General features: G+C 37.7%; 1 protein-coding gene across 1 annotated transcript in view; it reads left to right on the forward strand.

Annotated features, from left to right (window-relative positions):
* LOC149267510 (LMBR1-like membrane protein) overlaps positions 1-17,335 on the forward strand; it is a 320,754-nt gene extending 303,419 nt beyond the window's left edge. Inside the window, exons 13-14 of the mRNA XM_089433288.1 lie at positions 16,164-16,270; positions 16,389-17,335. Coding sequence (XP_089289414.1) covers positions 16,164-16,270; positions 16,389-16,931 — 650 coding nt within the window. The 3' untranslated portion in view covers positions 16,932-17,335. The remainder of the gene's footprint in view (positions 1-16,163; positions 16,271-16,388) is intronic.
* The last annotated feature ends 708 nt before the right edge of the window (positions 17,336-18,043 follow it).

Raw genomic sequence — 18,043 nt, forward strand, 5'->3', positions numbered from 1 at the left:
GTTCTGTTTTAAAGTGATCTTAACTGGTATAAAATAACAATTGTAAAAGGAAATACTGATTCACCCCCCCCAGTGTTTCCAACAATTGGTTTCAGAGCTAGAGAAATTTCATGATATGAGATACTAGGATAGCTAGCCACATTCTTTTCATAATGGATTCTTGAATTTCCTGAAGTTAATGGATTCTTTTCATTATCCAGGGAGCATATATCGTTTATAGAGAAAGGATATGCTTGTTGTCACTATAGATGTGTCTTATCAATATGATTAGGGGATTCTTGCTTTTATCCTTGAGAAGGTAAATATTCTTGGTGGATGATTCTATCTCTTAATGTTAGAAGTGCCTAGGGATTGACATCAGTTATTTAGGGCTTAGGGTTTCATCTATGTACTTAGGGTTTTCATCATCTTCAATAGTGCTTCATCGTATTGACATCAATGACAACTTTATCCAATCGTTGAACTGTAGATCGGTTATGTCGTATTGTTTTTTATCCCATAAGTCTAATTTTTCGATTATATTTGACTCAGGTATCACCAATTGGTTTGTTATTTTAGGGTATATATAATTTTTATTTTCGGTAGGAGAGATAGAAAAGTAACATCTTTTGCTGCAAGAGTCCCTTTAATTTTAAATAGTACTAAAGCGGAGTTTCATGAAGTTTCCGGGAATCTTCCCTTATTCTCAGTTATAGACTCCATTTTTCCTTCAATGACCGAATTCGCTTTGTCGTTGATCGAAAATACGCTTTTATATCTTTTCAAGTTTAATAATGGTACCTTATAAATGATTTTCCCTTTAATTTACCTCTCTGCGTTGTTGCCAGGCAATCTAGTAGGGGTCCTAGGAGGGGTACCTAAGAGATAGATACTAGACCAAATGACAAAAATGGGATAAAGACCCATTGTCACCATACTCAGTGTCCCCTACTTTTTACGGAATTTCACTGGCGGTAAGAAGGAAATCACCTAAATTGATGATATCAATGATAAGGTGGGATGTGATTTCCAAGGCCCATTCAAAGGAGAGGCTCAAAATAAGGTTTTGTTCTTCAAAGGAAGCTAATGGCTCTCCAAGAAAGGCCTATGAAGGGACCTAGACCTTGGGTTGATGATATTCAATAATGGGAAGGATGCCTAATGTCAAGGCTCAAAAGGTGGTAAGGACCTCTCAAGAAACTTTGGAAGATAATTATATGCCTTTATATAAGATTTTTCTATTCTTGAGAAGCTTAAAATGGGACCACACAAGACCTAGGGTTTATGATCAATTGTGGGAGGAGACCCTCCAAAGAGCACACTAGGTCAAGGTAGCGAAGAGGAAGGTCAAGAGAGATGAACTTCTTCGAGTTTTGATGTACAAATGACCTTCAAAGACCACTAACCATAGACATTCAAGATAAGCCCTAAAGTATGGGCTAGGGTTCGAGTTTTCTCTCAAACTAGCCATGGGAATTGCTTCAAAACTTGAGGATCACTAGAGAGGACATCAATGTAGTAGCCTATCCAATTAGTTTCTCGAAGTCACCTCTCTAATGCAATTCAAACAAGTCCCTAGTTAATCGTCTAGGGTTAGGGCATAAATTTATAAAAAGAGAAATTATTGAGTTGTGATGACCATCAAGGATTCAAGGCTAGTGCATGGCCATTGGGAGGTTAGGATTCATGAAAGATTTTAATATAGACAACTCGCTCTTATAAGGAGACCTAATGGAAGTAGCTTCACTACCCCAACTAGATATTTATACTTCTTTAACACTTGTTATTGGAATTTCAAGGACAACATGCAATAGTCCCCTAGGAACATTCATTCATTCATTATCAAATGAGTAACACATGCAAAAATTCTCAATAGTCACAACTTCCAAACAATATTCAATAATTATGGTATAATAACAACCATGAGACATTAATTCCATGCATTAGACATTACAAAATCAGAAATTCGCATTAGAAGAGCACTTACACAATTGTGAAGAATATATCCATCCATAACAATGCCAATTAGAAGCTCCAAAAGTGAGACAAGTTTATCCAAACATCAAAATTCATTACATATTCCTCCAAAACCATCCACAAACTATAGCTTTGAATTCTTTTACTAGGCCAAAAATCCAAGTGATGATGATTTGAGATGAGAGTAGGTCTCATTTATTTATGCAAGTATTAAGAGTTCAAAAATTAAGTTACAAAGCCCCTCAAAATGCCTAAGATGTTAAGTAACCCACCCATGGTTACAAGCCAACCACGATAGCTTTTAAAAATTAAATTAATCTCTTTCCTAAGCCCATGTTAGGCTGATGTGGAGGCCTAGAGAGGTAGTGTTGAGGCCTCTTGTGCTAAGAATGTGAGAGAGAACCTCAAAAATCACGCTGAGGAGGGTGGTACCCTCCTTATGCTTCAAATTATCTCCAAACCCCTATTTGGGCCTTGTGGGCTCCAAATGGGTCTCATGGATCTCCAAGTGGCTCAAGATCAAGTCGATGCTCCATCAATGAGGGATAGAAGATGACACATGCCTTACCATGTCACCCTACGAAAGACATAACCTCCTTTGGGCTTTGGATCAGCTGCCAAGTGTCGAGTGAAATTTGTAGCCGATTGGGCAGCGTGGTCCAAGTGCATCATCATCTCTGAATAACTCGGGCATGTGCAAGCAAATGGTGGTGGTGCTGAAAATGCCCATGGTGTGGCAATCAATGCTTTTCATGGATGGAGGCCCCATGGCTCTCAACGCTTACTCTACAAATGCCATAGTGATCCTCTGGAGGGATTGGATCCCATATACGGAGGCCAATTCCAAGATGAAAACTCACCTACAATCCTATATAAGATCCAATGTGTCTCCTCACCTTTGAATACAATGATTCATTAGTGCAATTAAGTAAATAAGCTTGTTAATCAACGACAGAGATGGAGACTTCATAGTGGGTTTCCCTTCCAAAACTTTGGGCTTTTGAGCATGTACTAGTGTTACCTTCCTGGGTACGAAAGGTTAATGAAGGACCCTTTTAGGTGGTTTCAACCTCTAAGGGAAGGACAAGTCGAAAGTGTACACCCTTTAAGAGGTAGGTGTCATGTGAAATAATGATGGAACGAAGTGGAGACAAAAGGAAGACTCCAAGGCACATGCCATGGAACACGGGTAGCTATGATGAGGGAAGCCCATGCTTTGGGTATATGAATGTAGGAGGGAGCAATTGTGGTACATGAGTTACCTTGACCTATGTTTTTCCACCCTTCATTTGCCTTTTGCCTTTTATTGATTTTTCTTTTATTTTACTGCTCAAGACTCAAAGGGATGAGAGCATGATGTGTAAGATATAGCAATGATTACCCCCTTGTTGACCACTACCGGTCAACTACCCATGCAGTACATTCCCCTTTTCTTCGCAAAAAGGGGCAGCATCTGATCGACACGTCCGTGCCATCCTTCAGTCATCAGCAGCTTGATCATTTTAATTGTAAACCCAGTCTGCATGTATGAAATGTAAATAATCTAAGCAGATCAGAGTCATGTATGTAAAATTGCCTAGGTGGACCTAACTTTCTAATGATAATCTACGTCCCGGGAGGTTTTTCGTCTCACCGATCTACGATCGGCAGAGTTTTCCTTCAACCTGACCCCAAAGCCGGGATGCATTTTGTTATTAGAACTTTAGGAGAATCCTAGCATGTTAATCTGCTAGATTATAGTTGTGTCGCAGAACTGGGTGGTTTATGAGGGTCTATGTTAAAGTGGGTTTGTCCCCTTAAGATGTAATTTGTAAAAGTCATCATGAAATGTGTCTTGAGGGTCGAAAAATGTTGTAAATCCCCTCATGAGTCCTAAGTCCTAGGTCCTAGGTGATGTTTCCAAAGGCTTAGTTCGAATGATCCATTTAAGAAAATAAATAAAATACTAAAATAATAAAATAAATAAAAATTAAAAAATTAAAAAATCAAATAAATAAAAAATTCATAAAATAAAGCAAAAACCCTAAATAATAAAGTAATAATATTTTTTGTGAATGCATGCAAAATATCATTTTTTAATAAAATCGACGGATGAGATTAAGGGATGTCTTGATCCTCATCGACGGTCGAGATCACTTCAACATGGATCACTCAAACTAGCCGTTGGGATCATTTCCTTTATATAGGGTCTTAGGGGGTCATTTCACGGTTTTTTATTCGATCTGTGAGTCTGTACTGAAAAAGCTCTCTCTTGTAATCTGATTTTTGGTTAATAAAAGAAGACTTTGGGGTCCAAATCTTCCTGGTGTTACTCTCTGGAATTGCTGTGAGATCTTTAATTTTCTGCATATTTCAGTTTTCAGCCATTAATAATAGCTTGTTTTTTAGAGTATTGTGAGCACAGGTATCTTGTTCACTTGCTAGGGTTTGAGTGTTGCTAGGGTTTCTGAAATAATGGCAGGTATCTCCATTATTTCCTGAGATCTAGCAGCATTCTTGCTCTCTTTGCTGATGGTTGCTTGAGATGTGCAGGAAATTTTTTTAGTAAAGAATATTGGTGGGCGTTTGGGGAAGTTCTAGGTTGAACCAGCCGACTCCCACAGGCTCTTCTTTGCAGAGCCCAGCTGATTTTGCCCTGGGTTAATCATTTAAAATTTCTTTCCTGTTTTACATGAGAGATTTTCTTCAGTCTGTTCACATCAAAATTTAAGCTCCAATATTTCGAAAATATCACTGCAATTATTGTTAAATTTGGCTGTACCAGAGCTATAAATTTTTGTGACTTTGGGTAAATTTTGAAGGGTTTACTGCAAAATTTTGTGTATATCTGCCAGATTTCTTTTCCTGCAGGATTACTAAGACAAAATTGGGAAAAGGGTTTTCTCTAGTACTGTGCTGATTGTCTGCCCATCTGCTGGACTGGCTGTTGAGGGATTGAGTCCCACAAACCGTACACTGTTTTCTGGAAGTTTTGATTCACTGCAATACTAAACCCAAGAGTCCTGAAATCATAAAATCGAGTTCTGAGCAGTGCATAGGCTGAACATCGCACAGGCTATTACAGTTTACACGAAGTATCAGACCTTCTCTCCAGCATTTCGGTCTAAAATAGCAGTGCATTTGAAAACCATTGACTGTTTTCCCACCGCCGGCTGCGTACTTTCAGAAGGAGGCACCAAATTTCAGCAATCAAAACAGCGTTCCAAATAAAGCCGTCAATGCGTAATTCACGTGTGGGAACTTCGGAAAACGTCTGATCACTTGCCATATTCATCACCGTGTCATCGTCTGCGTGCTATCAGGTGAGGTTCAAAACATCTTCAGGTAAGCACTGATCTTCCATCGCTGCCGTTTTTACATACGCAGGCTTAAAAAGCGATTTTTTGCATCTTTTCCGGTCACCGCATCACGCATTTAGCTGTATTGCGCAGTTTTTTCAAGCCAGGGTCACGATTTTGTTATTTCTGGGCATTCATCGATTTTTTTTATGACTGCGTATCACTAAGTTTGTCCAGCGTGTTTAATCTTTTCGTTTTGAGCCTTTCCCCTTCCGAATCGAGCTCTACTGTCCAGCATTTCTTCTGCCGCCGACAAGTTCTCTGCATGCGAACAAGGGTAAAAATTTTGATGTTCAATCGGACGCGTTCCTCAGGTGATATTTTGAAACGTAGTTACGTGGGCATCGAAACTTTTTTTTTGCACGCCGGCAGCAGGTAATTCGATTTCCATTTACGCTCTTGTCACCCTGCCATTTCCGTGAAGATTTTCTGTTTGCTCGTCGTTTTCCCTTCAGGACTTAAGTTTCTGCATTGAATTTTGAAGAAAATGTGTATGGCGTAGGTTAAGCGTGGTAGCGTATAACGTATTGCTGACCGCTTAGTTCTTTTTATGTTCTGATAACCATTTTTACAGTTACATTTCAGATTAGGGTTCCACTTTAATTTCATTTTCATTATGTTTAAATTGAATCTTAAATAATCTCGTAAAAGGGTTATTAAATTTTCATGTTCAGATTCAAAAGTTACTGATGTGGAATGAATATTTACTCGTACATGAATGTTAGCTGCATATGGTATCTAGTCAATGACTGTGTGATTGATTAAAGCTTTTATTTCTTTTTAGTCACTGGATATCGTTATTTGAGGAACTTTGTGGTTTTACTGGATATTTAAAGCATTGTTCTCATTATTTGATGATAAATGATTGCTGTTTATGGTTCATGTTCTTATATCGTCTAGCAAGTAATCATTTAAGCACCAATCTCATAAGGCACTGGTCTATCAAATTAATAAAATCATTTTAGTGCATCTCGTCTCCCAGCCCAACTGTTTGGCAGTTGGCCTTCATCATTTCACAGGGTCTACCCCCCTTAGCCGTGGGAGACAGGCTTAAATGGAGGGATCGGGGATCAGAGTGACAGCCCCCGGTCTGAGGGTTGTCGTGTCAATCCGCACAACAACACCCCTTAAGGTGGGGCAATTCATCGCCTACTAGGGGTTGGGACATTCATGGGTTCCTTAATGATGCAAGGGGCACTCATGGGGGCCCTAAGATCTAGGGTGATGGCCATAATGATAGGGGGTACAGCTCATGTTTGACTTTTACCCACACGCTAAATTTTATTGTCCCAACCATCTTTTGCATTTTGTGGTACATTTCCTGTTGTATGTGGCCATATTATGCTTTTATCTTTCTTTTTAGCTGCATCAACCTTTGAGGGATTGTTCCAGGCATTGACCCAAGCTATGGACAAGGGGAAGGGGAGGCTGACACCTTGTGGACCCAATGAACAAATGTGGACCTAGATAGGGAAAATATGAAAAGGGCTTGTAATGAGCGGAGGGGAGTGAAAAATATGGTATTGGGAAGTGGGACCACGCAACCAAAATCATGGTTTCCCATGTAGTGCCACTCCTAAAGCTAAGAGCCAATAAAAGAGATGATCCCATGGGATTAGGATTTAGGATTAACCCCCTAGCTGAGGTAAGGGAACAAAAGTACAACCAAAGCCCTTTCTTCTTCCAAGTCTCCTAATAATCCACGCCCAAGTGTGCCTAAGAAAAACAAGCATAAACACCTAATTACATAATGAAAAGTCATACTTTTGGGGATTGGATGGCCCACCTTCAAACATATGCTCATGACACGCTCATGATAGATGAGCGAGGGTACACAATGGATGGTTCAGGTGGCAGAGAATGGTAGCACATCAAAGCTATCCGGTGACTACAAGGGGCTGCTGGCTGCCGATTGAAGACAAATCTAGGGGAAAATTTTCTCCTATGAGGTCAACCACTAGTGGTGGGTAACAAGGCTTTTAATTAATTTCAAACTTAAAGGTATTCCCCTTTTTAATTCTTAAAATACCTTATTATTAAAAAAAGGACTTTGGATAATACATGTACTTTTTTCTTTTTTCTATCATATAACTACAACATCTTAACCCTTTTCGTTTCATTTCGTAGGTTGAACTTTATTTTATTTTTTTCATGATAACCTTTTATAATATCCCCTTTCTCTTGATTATTATTATTAATTTTTTAATTATAATATCTATCCAAGAGACATGAATTTGTGATACCATGCGTGGTGGCTATACAGATACTTGTTAGAATATGAGTTGCTTATGAACTTAGTTGACGATGAATGTACAACTACTAGACAGTACAACTGCACATTTTATTACCACATTTTTTAACAAACAGGGTGTGGCGGCGGTTGGATGAGGCCGTTGCAGAGGATGGTAGCGACACAGATAAGAAACATTCGATAGAGATCAGGTGACAATGTGGGAGGAGTTTACCGGCAACGAGTATAGGGACGAGTAGGCTATGGAATATGGTGGCGGCGTGAGGATAGTCGACAGGTAGCGGCTCGGAGAGGAGGTGACAGTGGTTTTAGACGACATGAAAGAAGGGACAAGATGATGGCACTCGTATTGTGGTTTAAGGGTTTTCCTGGTTTTTCTTTCGATGAGATGGTAATTCCTTGAATTTGAAATTAAGTTGCAGTGTTTGATTTAGTTCTCGAGCGGCTGAAATGTCTTCAGGTGCTCTAAGGATTGGTAGGAAGAAAAGAAAAATGATCAAATGAAACGCCTAATGATACTTGAACAACAGTACTTGTATGAGTAAATGAAAATTCCCAATGCTAGTTTTGCTGCAACTGTTGAAATTGTCGTGAGTAAAGAGATTGTTTGAAGAAGAGAAATCCGAAATTTGCTCCACAGTTTGGTTTTTAAGTCAAAGTTTCAAGTCCATACCAGGACCCATCATCAGGACAAAAACGTTTGCGAGAAGGCAAAGGGAAGGAGTATAAATATAAATCAGAAGGAAAGAAAAAAGCCCACAAAAGGAAAGAAATTAACCCTAAAAAGTCTAAGAACTAGAAGGCTCATAGTTTGAAAATTATAATAATAGGTATATATAATAGCTAAGGTATATATTAAGGTATTAATAATTTAAAGAATAGTCTAATCTAATAAATTATTATTGAAGAATCTATTCTTATAAATTGTTTTTTAACAAATAAATTCTTATATATATATATATATATATATATATATATATATATGTATATATATATTACCATATTAATATGTTGTAGGTAATATATTAATAATAAAGATGTTATTAGTATGTTATTAATAGGTTATTATATTAATATTAATGTAATATTATTAAAAATACATACATATATATATATATATATATATATATATATATATATATATATATATATGGATATATATTCTTACTATATTAATCAATTCCTACATAGGATTAATTAATAATGAAATTATAATAATAGATTATTGTATTAGTATTAATATAACAAACTAATAAATTAGTCTATTAATATTAATGAAACATTGTTGTGTGTGTTATATTCTTTCCACGACTAGCCTGATGCGCGAAGTCAGAGGGGTCGGGGGGACGACCAATGCCCCCTTGGTTGCGGCGAGCGCAATGGGGGCTCACAGGGGGGTGGCAGCCCCCCTTGTTGGGGGTTCACTGCCCCCATCTATGGGGTGTGGAGCAACGCCCTAGGAATTTTTTTTTTGGACCCTATATTAGTTGGGTGGACCTACCTATGGTTTTGTGCATGGAATTCGCACATGGTTTTGGGCATGATGGTTTTCTGCCCATGGTATTTTGTAGATCCGGTCAAGGGAACTCCGGTTATGTTCTAATCCATGGTTAATGGATTGGGGTTTATGGATACTTCGACATGTATATATATATATATATATATATATATATATATATATGCATTGTAATATTGAAAAGAATATAATGAAAAATCAATCTAGTAGCCCCAGTTTTGGGATCCAGGGGAAAATCTTTGTGTATATCTATTTTATGTTTTATGCTCTCGCCATTGTATATTTTCAGTTTTTTAGAATTCGTTTGTTGGTAATTTTTGTACAAGGTTAAAACCTACAAATACAATAATATATTAATATAAATATGAATATGATATTATTAATTAATTCTTAAAACTATAAGTAATGCTAAACCCTAGAGATGAGGGATTAGAGGGAGCCAATTTTTACTCACTTAAAGTCCACCAATGTAGTTTTTACCACGAGCAATTGATCTTGTAAACCCCTTTAAGTTGTTGTTGATCAATCCTGTCCTTTATGGATTTCATTTTAAGTTTAATTGGAAATAATTGGAAAGAATTTCATTTTACGTTAAAGAATAGGAAAGTCTTAAGTTTGATACAATGGATTTTCATTAGTACAATCCTAGAGGAGTGTGAAAGGCACGGTGTGCCAAGTTGCACTTTATTTGGCTCTATGTGACCTATGCTAGGCCATAAGAGGAAAAGATAAAGAATTAATGCCTCTTGATTACATGCACCAGGCAATGAGGCAGGCCCTTCCAGTGCGATTCCAGAACAAAGTGTTACCTAGGAAGCAAAGCAACCAGATGAGTGCACCCTTGTGAGCATCAAGTACAAGAGGAAGGTTGCCATAACTCAGGAGAGGAGCAGAGCCGTAAGTTCAAAACTGATCCAATCACTCTAAAAAAAAGCAATGGGAATCCGAGATGCAGAAGGAAGAGCATGAAAGGAAAGAAAAGGAGGAAATGTAGGTGTAAGAAGAACTGAAAAGAAAGGAAGAATAAGAAAGACAGAAGCAAGTAGAGGAAGAAAGGCAAAAACAACTAGAAGAAGAAGAGAACATGGAAATGCAGGATCAAGAGTTTGCACAAGAAATTGAGGAGCTAATACTGGCCCAAGACATGGATGGTGAGTGGGTGGAGCAGAACCAAGAGGCTAACATCATGCCCATTATAGAACATATTACAAGTCATCCTTCGCTTCCCCTCATAGATGGGCACATCCTAGGTGGTGAAATGGGAATCTCTCCTCAAGATGATGACATGATCATGGATGTTTCCAGCCTGACCTTTAACCAATTCCAGAACAAAATAGTACAGGAAAGGAGGAAATACTTCCCTAACGATCTAGTCGGTCCTGCTCTCATCCATATTGAAAGGGTCATTGTTACCGACACCAGGAGGAATCCACAAACAATTGTTGCAACAAGCATGACCTTTGCAGGAGCTCCAAAAGCAAATACAAATTTCTTTATGGCAGAAAATCAGCAAATGGCTAAAGATCTAGATGTTGCTATACAACATGTAGAACATCTCCAAGTTGAGATCCAATGGTTGGGTCTTGCTTAGATTCTTATTCGAAAGAGCTTCAACTTCAAGCAACAATATATGGTGAAATCCAGGCATTAGGAGACACAATGAGGCAACTTTATGGGAGATGATCACCTTGCATAAGGTAGTGGTGCCCCCTGCATGATATTCAAAAGAAGTCGTAAGAAAATGCAAAATCTTTGAAAGTAATCCATGCAACCATCAACGCGATCCAAGAATGGGGTCGTAAGTACAGGGATGCACTTGTGAGTTGGTTAGAAAGACAATGAAAGAAGCAAAATTGGATAAGGCAGAGGTCAGAATGCTCATTCAGAGTAACAAACAACTCGATACTTTTGTGGCCAACATAATAGCTGCGAATGTACAATTGTACAATAGTTTGGATGCTTTGGTTAGAATACACAAGATCTCTTCAGTTGGACCATTTATAAAGGCAAAGGGAAGAAACATCATCAAGTAGGAAATCGAAGAGTTTTTGGACAGTCTGAGGCAGGGCACAACCAAGGTGGACTTGGAGATCAATAGACAAAATATGCTGAGGTATATAGTTGGACTTGTTAAGGTTAATATGAAGTCGTTCTTGTTGTGAAATGAGTTATAGACAAGCCCCAAAACCATTTATCCAGATACTATGGAGGCCAGAGTCAGATATCAGCCTGACCTTCTGGCAAAGTTTGAGGAGATAATTGCACAATAGAAAGCTCAGTATCAATATGTCACTACAAAGTTACAAGTTGAAGTTTTTGAGTTAGAATTTCTTCAAACTCAAGCTTAATGTATTTAGTTTGCCTTATTAGGCTCCTACATGGAGTTTTGTCTTTTGTATTTGAAAATAATAGTTTGTAAATGTAAGTGGAAGTCCAAGAGTTAAATGTGGAATGTGAAGAGCCATTAGTTAGAACAAAGACAAAAGAAGCCCAAGAGTCACGAGGGAAGTTCAAAGGTCACAAAGGGAGATGAAGAGTCATCCCATTTGTTATAAATAAACGCTCTAAACTCAAACTAAGGGTTTGGAACGTAAGATTTGGAGCCTTGGCTTCTCTAGTCTAGCATAGGAAGAATATCATTCTTTGGAGAAGCAAGTGTTGGCTTCATGTTCCACTATTGGGGCTAGTGTCATATCGATGTAGTTGTATGCTTGAAAATTTCACTTAATAATAAGAAGCTGTGAGAGTCGATACACCTTCATGCATATGTTGGGAATGTTGTAAGAGTATTCTTTATATGTTTGAAATGTATGTTGTTTCATTTATGGTAATGCTAATGAGCTAAGTTGTTTGCTTTAGTATGTATCTTGTTGAATGTGTATTGTTTATGCTATCACAATCATTGTTATCTTGTGATCTATTTTGCAGGTTAACTAGCGATTCTTTTTTTTTGCTTGTGTGTCTCTACTAAGATAGTACTATTACTTTCTTCCAAGGGGCTCACTTATTTTCCTTTGATGTGAACAAACCCTTCATACCTCATAACTCAAACTAAGGGTTTGGAACCTAAGATTTGGAGCCTTGGCTTCTCTAGTCTAGCATAGGAAGAATATCATTCTTTGGAGAAGTAATTGTTGGCTTCATGTTCCACTATTGGGGCTAGTGTCATATCGATGTAGTTGTATGCTCGAAACTTTCACTGAATAATAAGAAGCTGTGAGAGTCGATACACGTTCATGCATATGTTGGGAATGTTGTAAGAGTATTCTTTATATGTTTGCAATGTATGTTGTTTCATTTATGGTAATGTTAATGAGCTAATTCGTTCGCTTTAGTATGCATCTTGTTGAATGTGTTTTGTTTATGCTATCTCAATCGTTGTTATCTTGTGAACTATTTTGCAGGTTAACTAGCGATTCTTTTTTTTGCTTGTGTGTCTCTACTAAGATACTACTATTACTTTCTTCCAAGGGCCTCACCTATTTTCCTTTGATGTGAACGAACCCTTCATACATTACTTTTGATATCTCACAAAGTTCATACACTTGCTATCACCAAAGCCATGTATACGTCATCTTATGTGTTCCTTGCAGCCAAGGCATCTTATATCTTTGAGACCACCAATTTGGCAACCAGTTGTATCTTGGTTGGGGCTCCTACTCCAAACGGTGTGGAGTCTAATTAGAATTTCACATTGGGGAGACCCCCTTCCTTGTTGTTGGCTTCCAATGCCATCAACATACACTAATTACTAATTAATCATTATTATGATTATTATTATTATTTATATTTACATAATATATATATATATATATATATATATATATATATATATATATATATATATATAACAACATGCAAGGGTTCCTTCTCATAACATGAAGAGCAACATGTGCTCAGGAACTGGGTGATGGCCATATGAGTGAGGTAGAGCTCATGCTAGGATTTTGTCCACGTGCTAATGTGTTTGTCCCGACCATCTTTTGAATTTTCATCATTTTTTTAATTAATTTGTGGCCATCATATGGTTTTCCTTTTTATTTTAGGTGCATCAACCTCCCAGGGCCAAGTTCCAGGTCATACCCAGGTATGAGGATGTATGGTGCCAATCCCATAGAACTAATGGTCATTTGAACTCGAAGAAAGGAGGTGTAATATGGGGTTCGTAATGTAAGATGTAAAGTGGTACGTATAGATAGGGAGAAATGGGACTGCGCTATCTTAATCAAGGTTTTCCAAGTAGTGCCCCTCCTATATAGATTAAGCCATTAATGGAGGTCTCAGTGGACTAGGATGAAAAATTTACCCCCATTTAAGGTGAATCGTTAGGGAACAAAATGACGGTCAAAACCCCTCATTCCAGGTTACCCCATAATCCATGCCAAGTGCCCAAAATACAAATAGGCATAATCACCCGATTGCGAAACGGATAAAGTACCTTTTGATCGAAAGCCTACCTTCCAACATGCACTCTTGCCAAATGGGTTTGGAAACATATGACTGATGCAGGTGGCAGATATATGAATGACACATCATCATCGACTACTAGTGGCTGTCAGGGGTTGTTGGCTGCCTGCTGGAAGAGATGGTATGAGAAAAATTTCTTCTATGTGGTCACCCACTTTTGGTGGTAATAGGTCCATCTGGGCATACATCAATTAGGCCAGCGCCTTGGCTTCTTGGCTCAATCTTTCAGTATCTATAGGTGTAGCAAGGGGCATGCAACCATGTCGAGGTTCCTGAAAATCCAATACCCATCTTAGGAGGGCAACACTATGGCTGCAAAGTCATATGTGCTCTCAAAATTGGGCTAGACATAAATATTCATGTACATCAATATGAATCCAAATCATTAATAGACAAATATGAAAAGTTTCTCATATATATAGCAAGGGTGCATATAACCAAAATAACACTGAATGCAGTCCATCTTTGAACCAGAAATACATGAAAAATGAGGCTCTAGATGACCTCTATAGTCCAAAAAAGGTAATGCTACGACAATTACCTACATATTGTCAAAATCATTTCCTATATTGGGATCTTCATCATGAATATCACCTCCTTAGCATTAAAATAATATAGAAAAAGCGTAACATGTAAAATCGAGATTTTGAGTGATAGGTGCAATTTTACTAGGGTCATGATAGAGAAGTTCAATAATCAATGCCACCAGCATCGAAGTACTTAGAGGGTTTGGTGCTCTTTATTAAATACTAGTTCCATACCCTCATACATGATAGAATCCAATGGAAATGTTGCAAACCGCTCCATTCTTGAAATCCTGAAAAATGTTAAGTCTGCCAGATTTTGAACGGGATCTAAAATTCTACTTTCTCCATGGGAAATATCAGGGCAAATATTTTGGGCCTCTACTCAAGGATGATGAATACAGGGAACCAATACAACCTGATGATGGGACATGAATATAAGGGAAAGATTGATAGTGTTACGTATGGGTTACTATGGACAACTTCAATCAATGCATTGTATTTTTTCCCTTGTGGATAGTGGAAAGAAAGGCCTTGGGGAAGGTCACACTGGAGTAATGGTAGGGGATAATCACCCAGCGGAAGCATGGGAACAAGAGTAAAACCACACGCATTTTATCATCCATTTCAACCTGTGATTCATACTAAAATGCCCTTACATTAAATGAAAACACTTGATCACAAAAATGATTAATTTACCTTATAATATATGGGACACGTTCATCTGATAAGTAAGTTAGATGTTATAAAGCACTTGCTGGAGCATGGATGGTGGGCCTTTGAGGCTAGCTATCTGTAGATAATCATAGGGCTGTGGGCTGCAAGCCAAACAGAATAGGGGAAAATTTCTTATATGGCTTATCCACTTGGGTGGGTAACATTGCCCATTTGAAGAACTGTCAAGTGGGCCATGATACTGTGATGTGTGATATCAGAACTGAAACTTGCTCAAAATAGCAATCAAGACATTGAGACTCTCTGGTAACCATCCTCATTCTTCCATGCATACTTCCAGAAGATGCATGTCATTCATATGCATGAGGAAGCCTGCTAAAAAATTGAACTGGTAAAATCTTCTAAAATAGTGGTGAACTTGATGCCCCCAGGAAAAGTTCATCTCTGGATATAGCCCTCCAACCTCATAGACAACTCTGGAATAAATATTTAGGTGGAATGATGACCTGCAACAATGAACCATGAATTGTCAATGCTGAATTTCTCAGGATGGACTTTGGACAAGTCCACCCTATCCCCAATTGTACTCTATGGATGTGCTGGAACTGAACTCTTGCACTTAAATCCAGCGTTCACAGGTCTCAAAGAAAATTATTTACACATGAGCTATCCTCACAGATATTCCAAGGATCCAAAGCTTATGACACACATCAATCACATGGAGGAGCCAATCAACATCTCTTTATAATGAGTTGTGATCTGAATGCATTTTTACATCTAGGAAAAATGTGACATGGATTCTTTTAGTTGCTGGACTATCATGTGCACATTTCCCTATTATGTTCTCCATGGCTTACTTTGATGTTGACCTTGAAGAGTACTAACCTTGAGTGCAAGTGGAAAACATTTATTGCTCCTAACAAGTGAATGGCCTTAATGCTCTTCTAGTCTGCCTTCGTTTATCATTTTTATTATGGCTATTTGATAAATTGATTCTCATGTTACTCTATTTTTTCTGTCGTATTTCCTGTATTTGGCTCTTATTATAAATAGGGTTTGTAAAATTTGAATTCCAAATTTTTTGAGTTTGTGAAAGAATCTAGTCTTTCGTATTGGTTGTAGTTCAACCAGCTGGTTTTTTAATAATTGTTTCCAAAACTTGGTTGTCTTTGGACTTAATCCAGGTAGAGTTTAGCTTCATTTCCTTCGTATTAGACAACTTAATCTTTGCTTTATCATTTTCAGAATTGTTCTCAATTAAAATGCCAAATAGCTGTTAGTTATTTCATCAACGAATTTACTGCAGAGAATTTGCATCTCTGTTAAAGGATTTCAGTACATGGAGTATGTTGAGGGTAATTTATATATTTTGACCCAGGAGATAGATGTGTACATTACAATATTGTTTTACTTTTCAATGTTAACTACATTTTCAGAGCGTCAATGGCTGGAACAAGGACTTGTGGTTGGAGAAAATGTTGTTCCATTGGCCCGAAACTTCAACAATTGGAGTGAAGACATTGAGGCTGACAATATCCCCAAGGTAAATGATATTCTTGTGTGATATCTTTATGCAAGAAAATTGTATACAATGTTATGTCTTTATATGCCTATGTTTCATCTGTCAGGTTTTCATACCTTTATTTTGAATGTTTGTCTAGAAATCAACATGGAGTGTTGATGATGTTCGGAATAAGACTGAGATGGAAATGAAAACATCAACAGCTAGTCTGATCACAACGAAACAAGATGGCAAAGGTAGTCAGTCAAAGATCCTGAAAGAGGATCACCAAGTGTATGGCAGCAAGGGTGCTATTGCAGCTAAGTACGCTCCTCTGAGGGAACATCAGAACAAGCTTTCGTATCCTCCATCAGGATCGATGCAACCTCACAAATCAGATGTAAGACCTGCTGTCCAGGTTGGCAACTCTGGAAATTCGTCAGATAACAGAAAACAGCTAGATATTCCTTTTGGTTTAGCTACAAAGTGGGAATCAATGAAGTCAAGTCTACAGGGTATAAAGGCCAGTCTAGGAGCCAAAGGATTTGTACCATTACGACAAACTCTGGAAAGAGAGCAGTCCAGGTCACAGATTTCTACAACTGAATCTTTAGATAGCATATTTGAGAGACTCAAGCAAAGAAAAGATGATCATGGAGACGGTGACAGTTCAGATTATAGGTTTCCAAGATCTGCCAGATAATGTATCTCATTCTTTCCAAGTCAGCAGAATATTATGCAGTCTGCCTGCTTGTCAACCATTATTTTTCTCTCCTCTGAAGCATGTAACAAATTGACGATTTCTCAATTCACTATACAAATGGCCAAGATTACTGAAACAGATTTTTGCATGGTATGGCTGAAGCTGTAGTGACTGTAATGTTTGGTGGATTCACTATTTGTGATTGTTGGGAGCAGGGTAGGAATTTGTTAGTGTGCAGTACTTCAGGCATTGATCACAAATTCTATCGTGCACACAGAATATTATCAGTTGTTTCATCTGATATTATTATGGAACATACTCTGCTAACATGAACAGTCATCGACATAAAATTCTCCGAGGAAGAAGATATTCCTCTGAACGTAAAGAGATTTACTATGAAAATATGACTTTGGCCTCCAGTCATACCTTCTACACTATAACAACACATAAACGTCTCCATTGTATTTGTTAATTGGCCTTGCCTGTGATGATCTTGTTGACTTGGAGGAATCTATATTTTATGTAGCCTCTGGGGTGGAGTTTGATCGCTAAAATAGCTTTTCACATTTTATTGTATCAAAAAAGACTTGTATCTATTAAAATTGGTGACATTCTTAAGCACATACGTCAGTGTTTGAGCAGAACAAGGCAAGAACCCTGTTTACCATAGTAATTGTAACGTTTTGCTTTTATGAAACTTGAAAGCCTATTAGTGATCAAATTTGAGGAGTGTTTATTCTACTCTGAAGGGCTTTGCACTACAACTCCTTGAAATATTGAAAGGTGTGTTGAAATTTAGCACTTTAAGTAAAACAATGTTATTTTGTCATTTTAATAGTGAAGTTTCCCCCACCCCACACATATAAAGGATTATTCATAGAAATAATAATTAGAACATGTTATTTGCCATAACTCAATTTTTTGTGCAATTTTGGAAAAAGAGAAAACATTAGATAAAAGTAATTACATAGATGTTTGGGCAACTAGGACAAGTAGTTCGTCTAATAAAATAGCCAATAGCCAATAGTTCAGTCTAGTATGACCGGAATGGACCTCTTGGATTTGATAAACAATCTAAACACTTCTAATATAAGAATAGAATTTAATAATCA

Source organism: Pinus tabuliformis, chromosome 6, assembly GCF_031772625.1.
Source record: "Pinus tabuliformis cultivar Carrire ecotype Pingquan chromosome 6, CPIR1, whole genome shotgun sequence".
Classification (NCBI taxonomy): Eukaryota; Viridiplantae; Streptophyta; class Pinopsida; order Pinales; family Pinaceae; genus Pinus; species Pinus tabuliformis.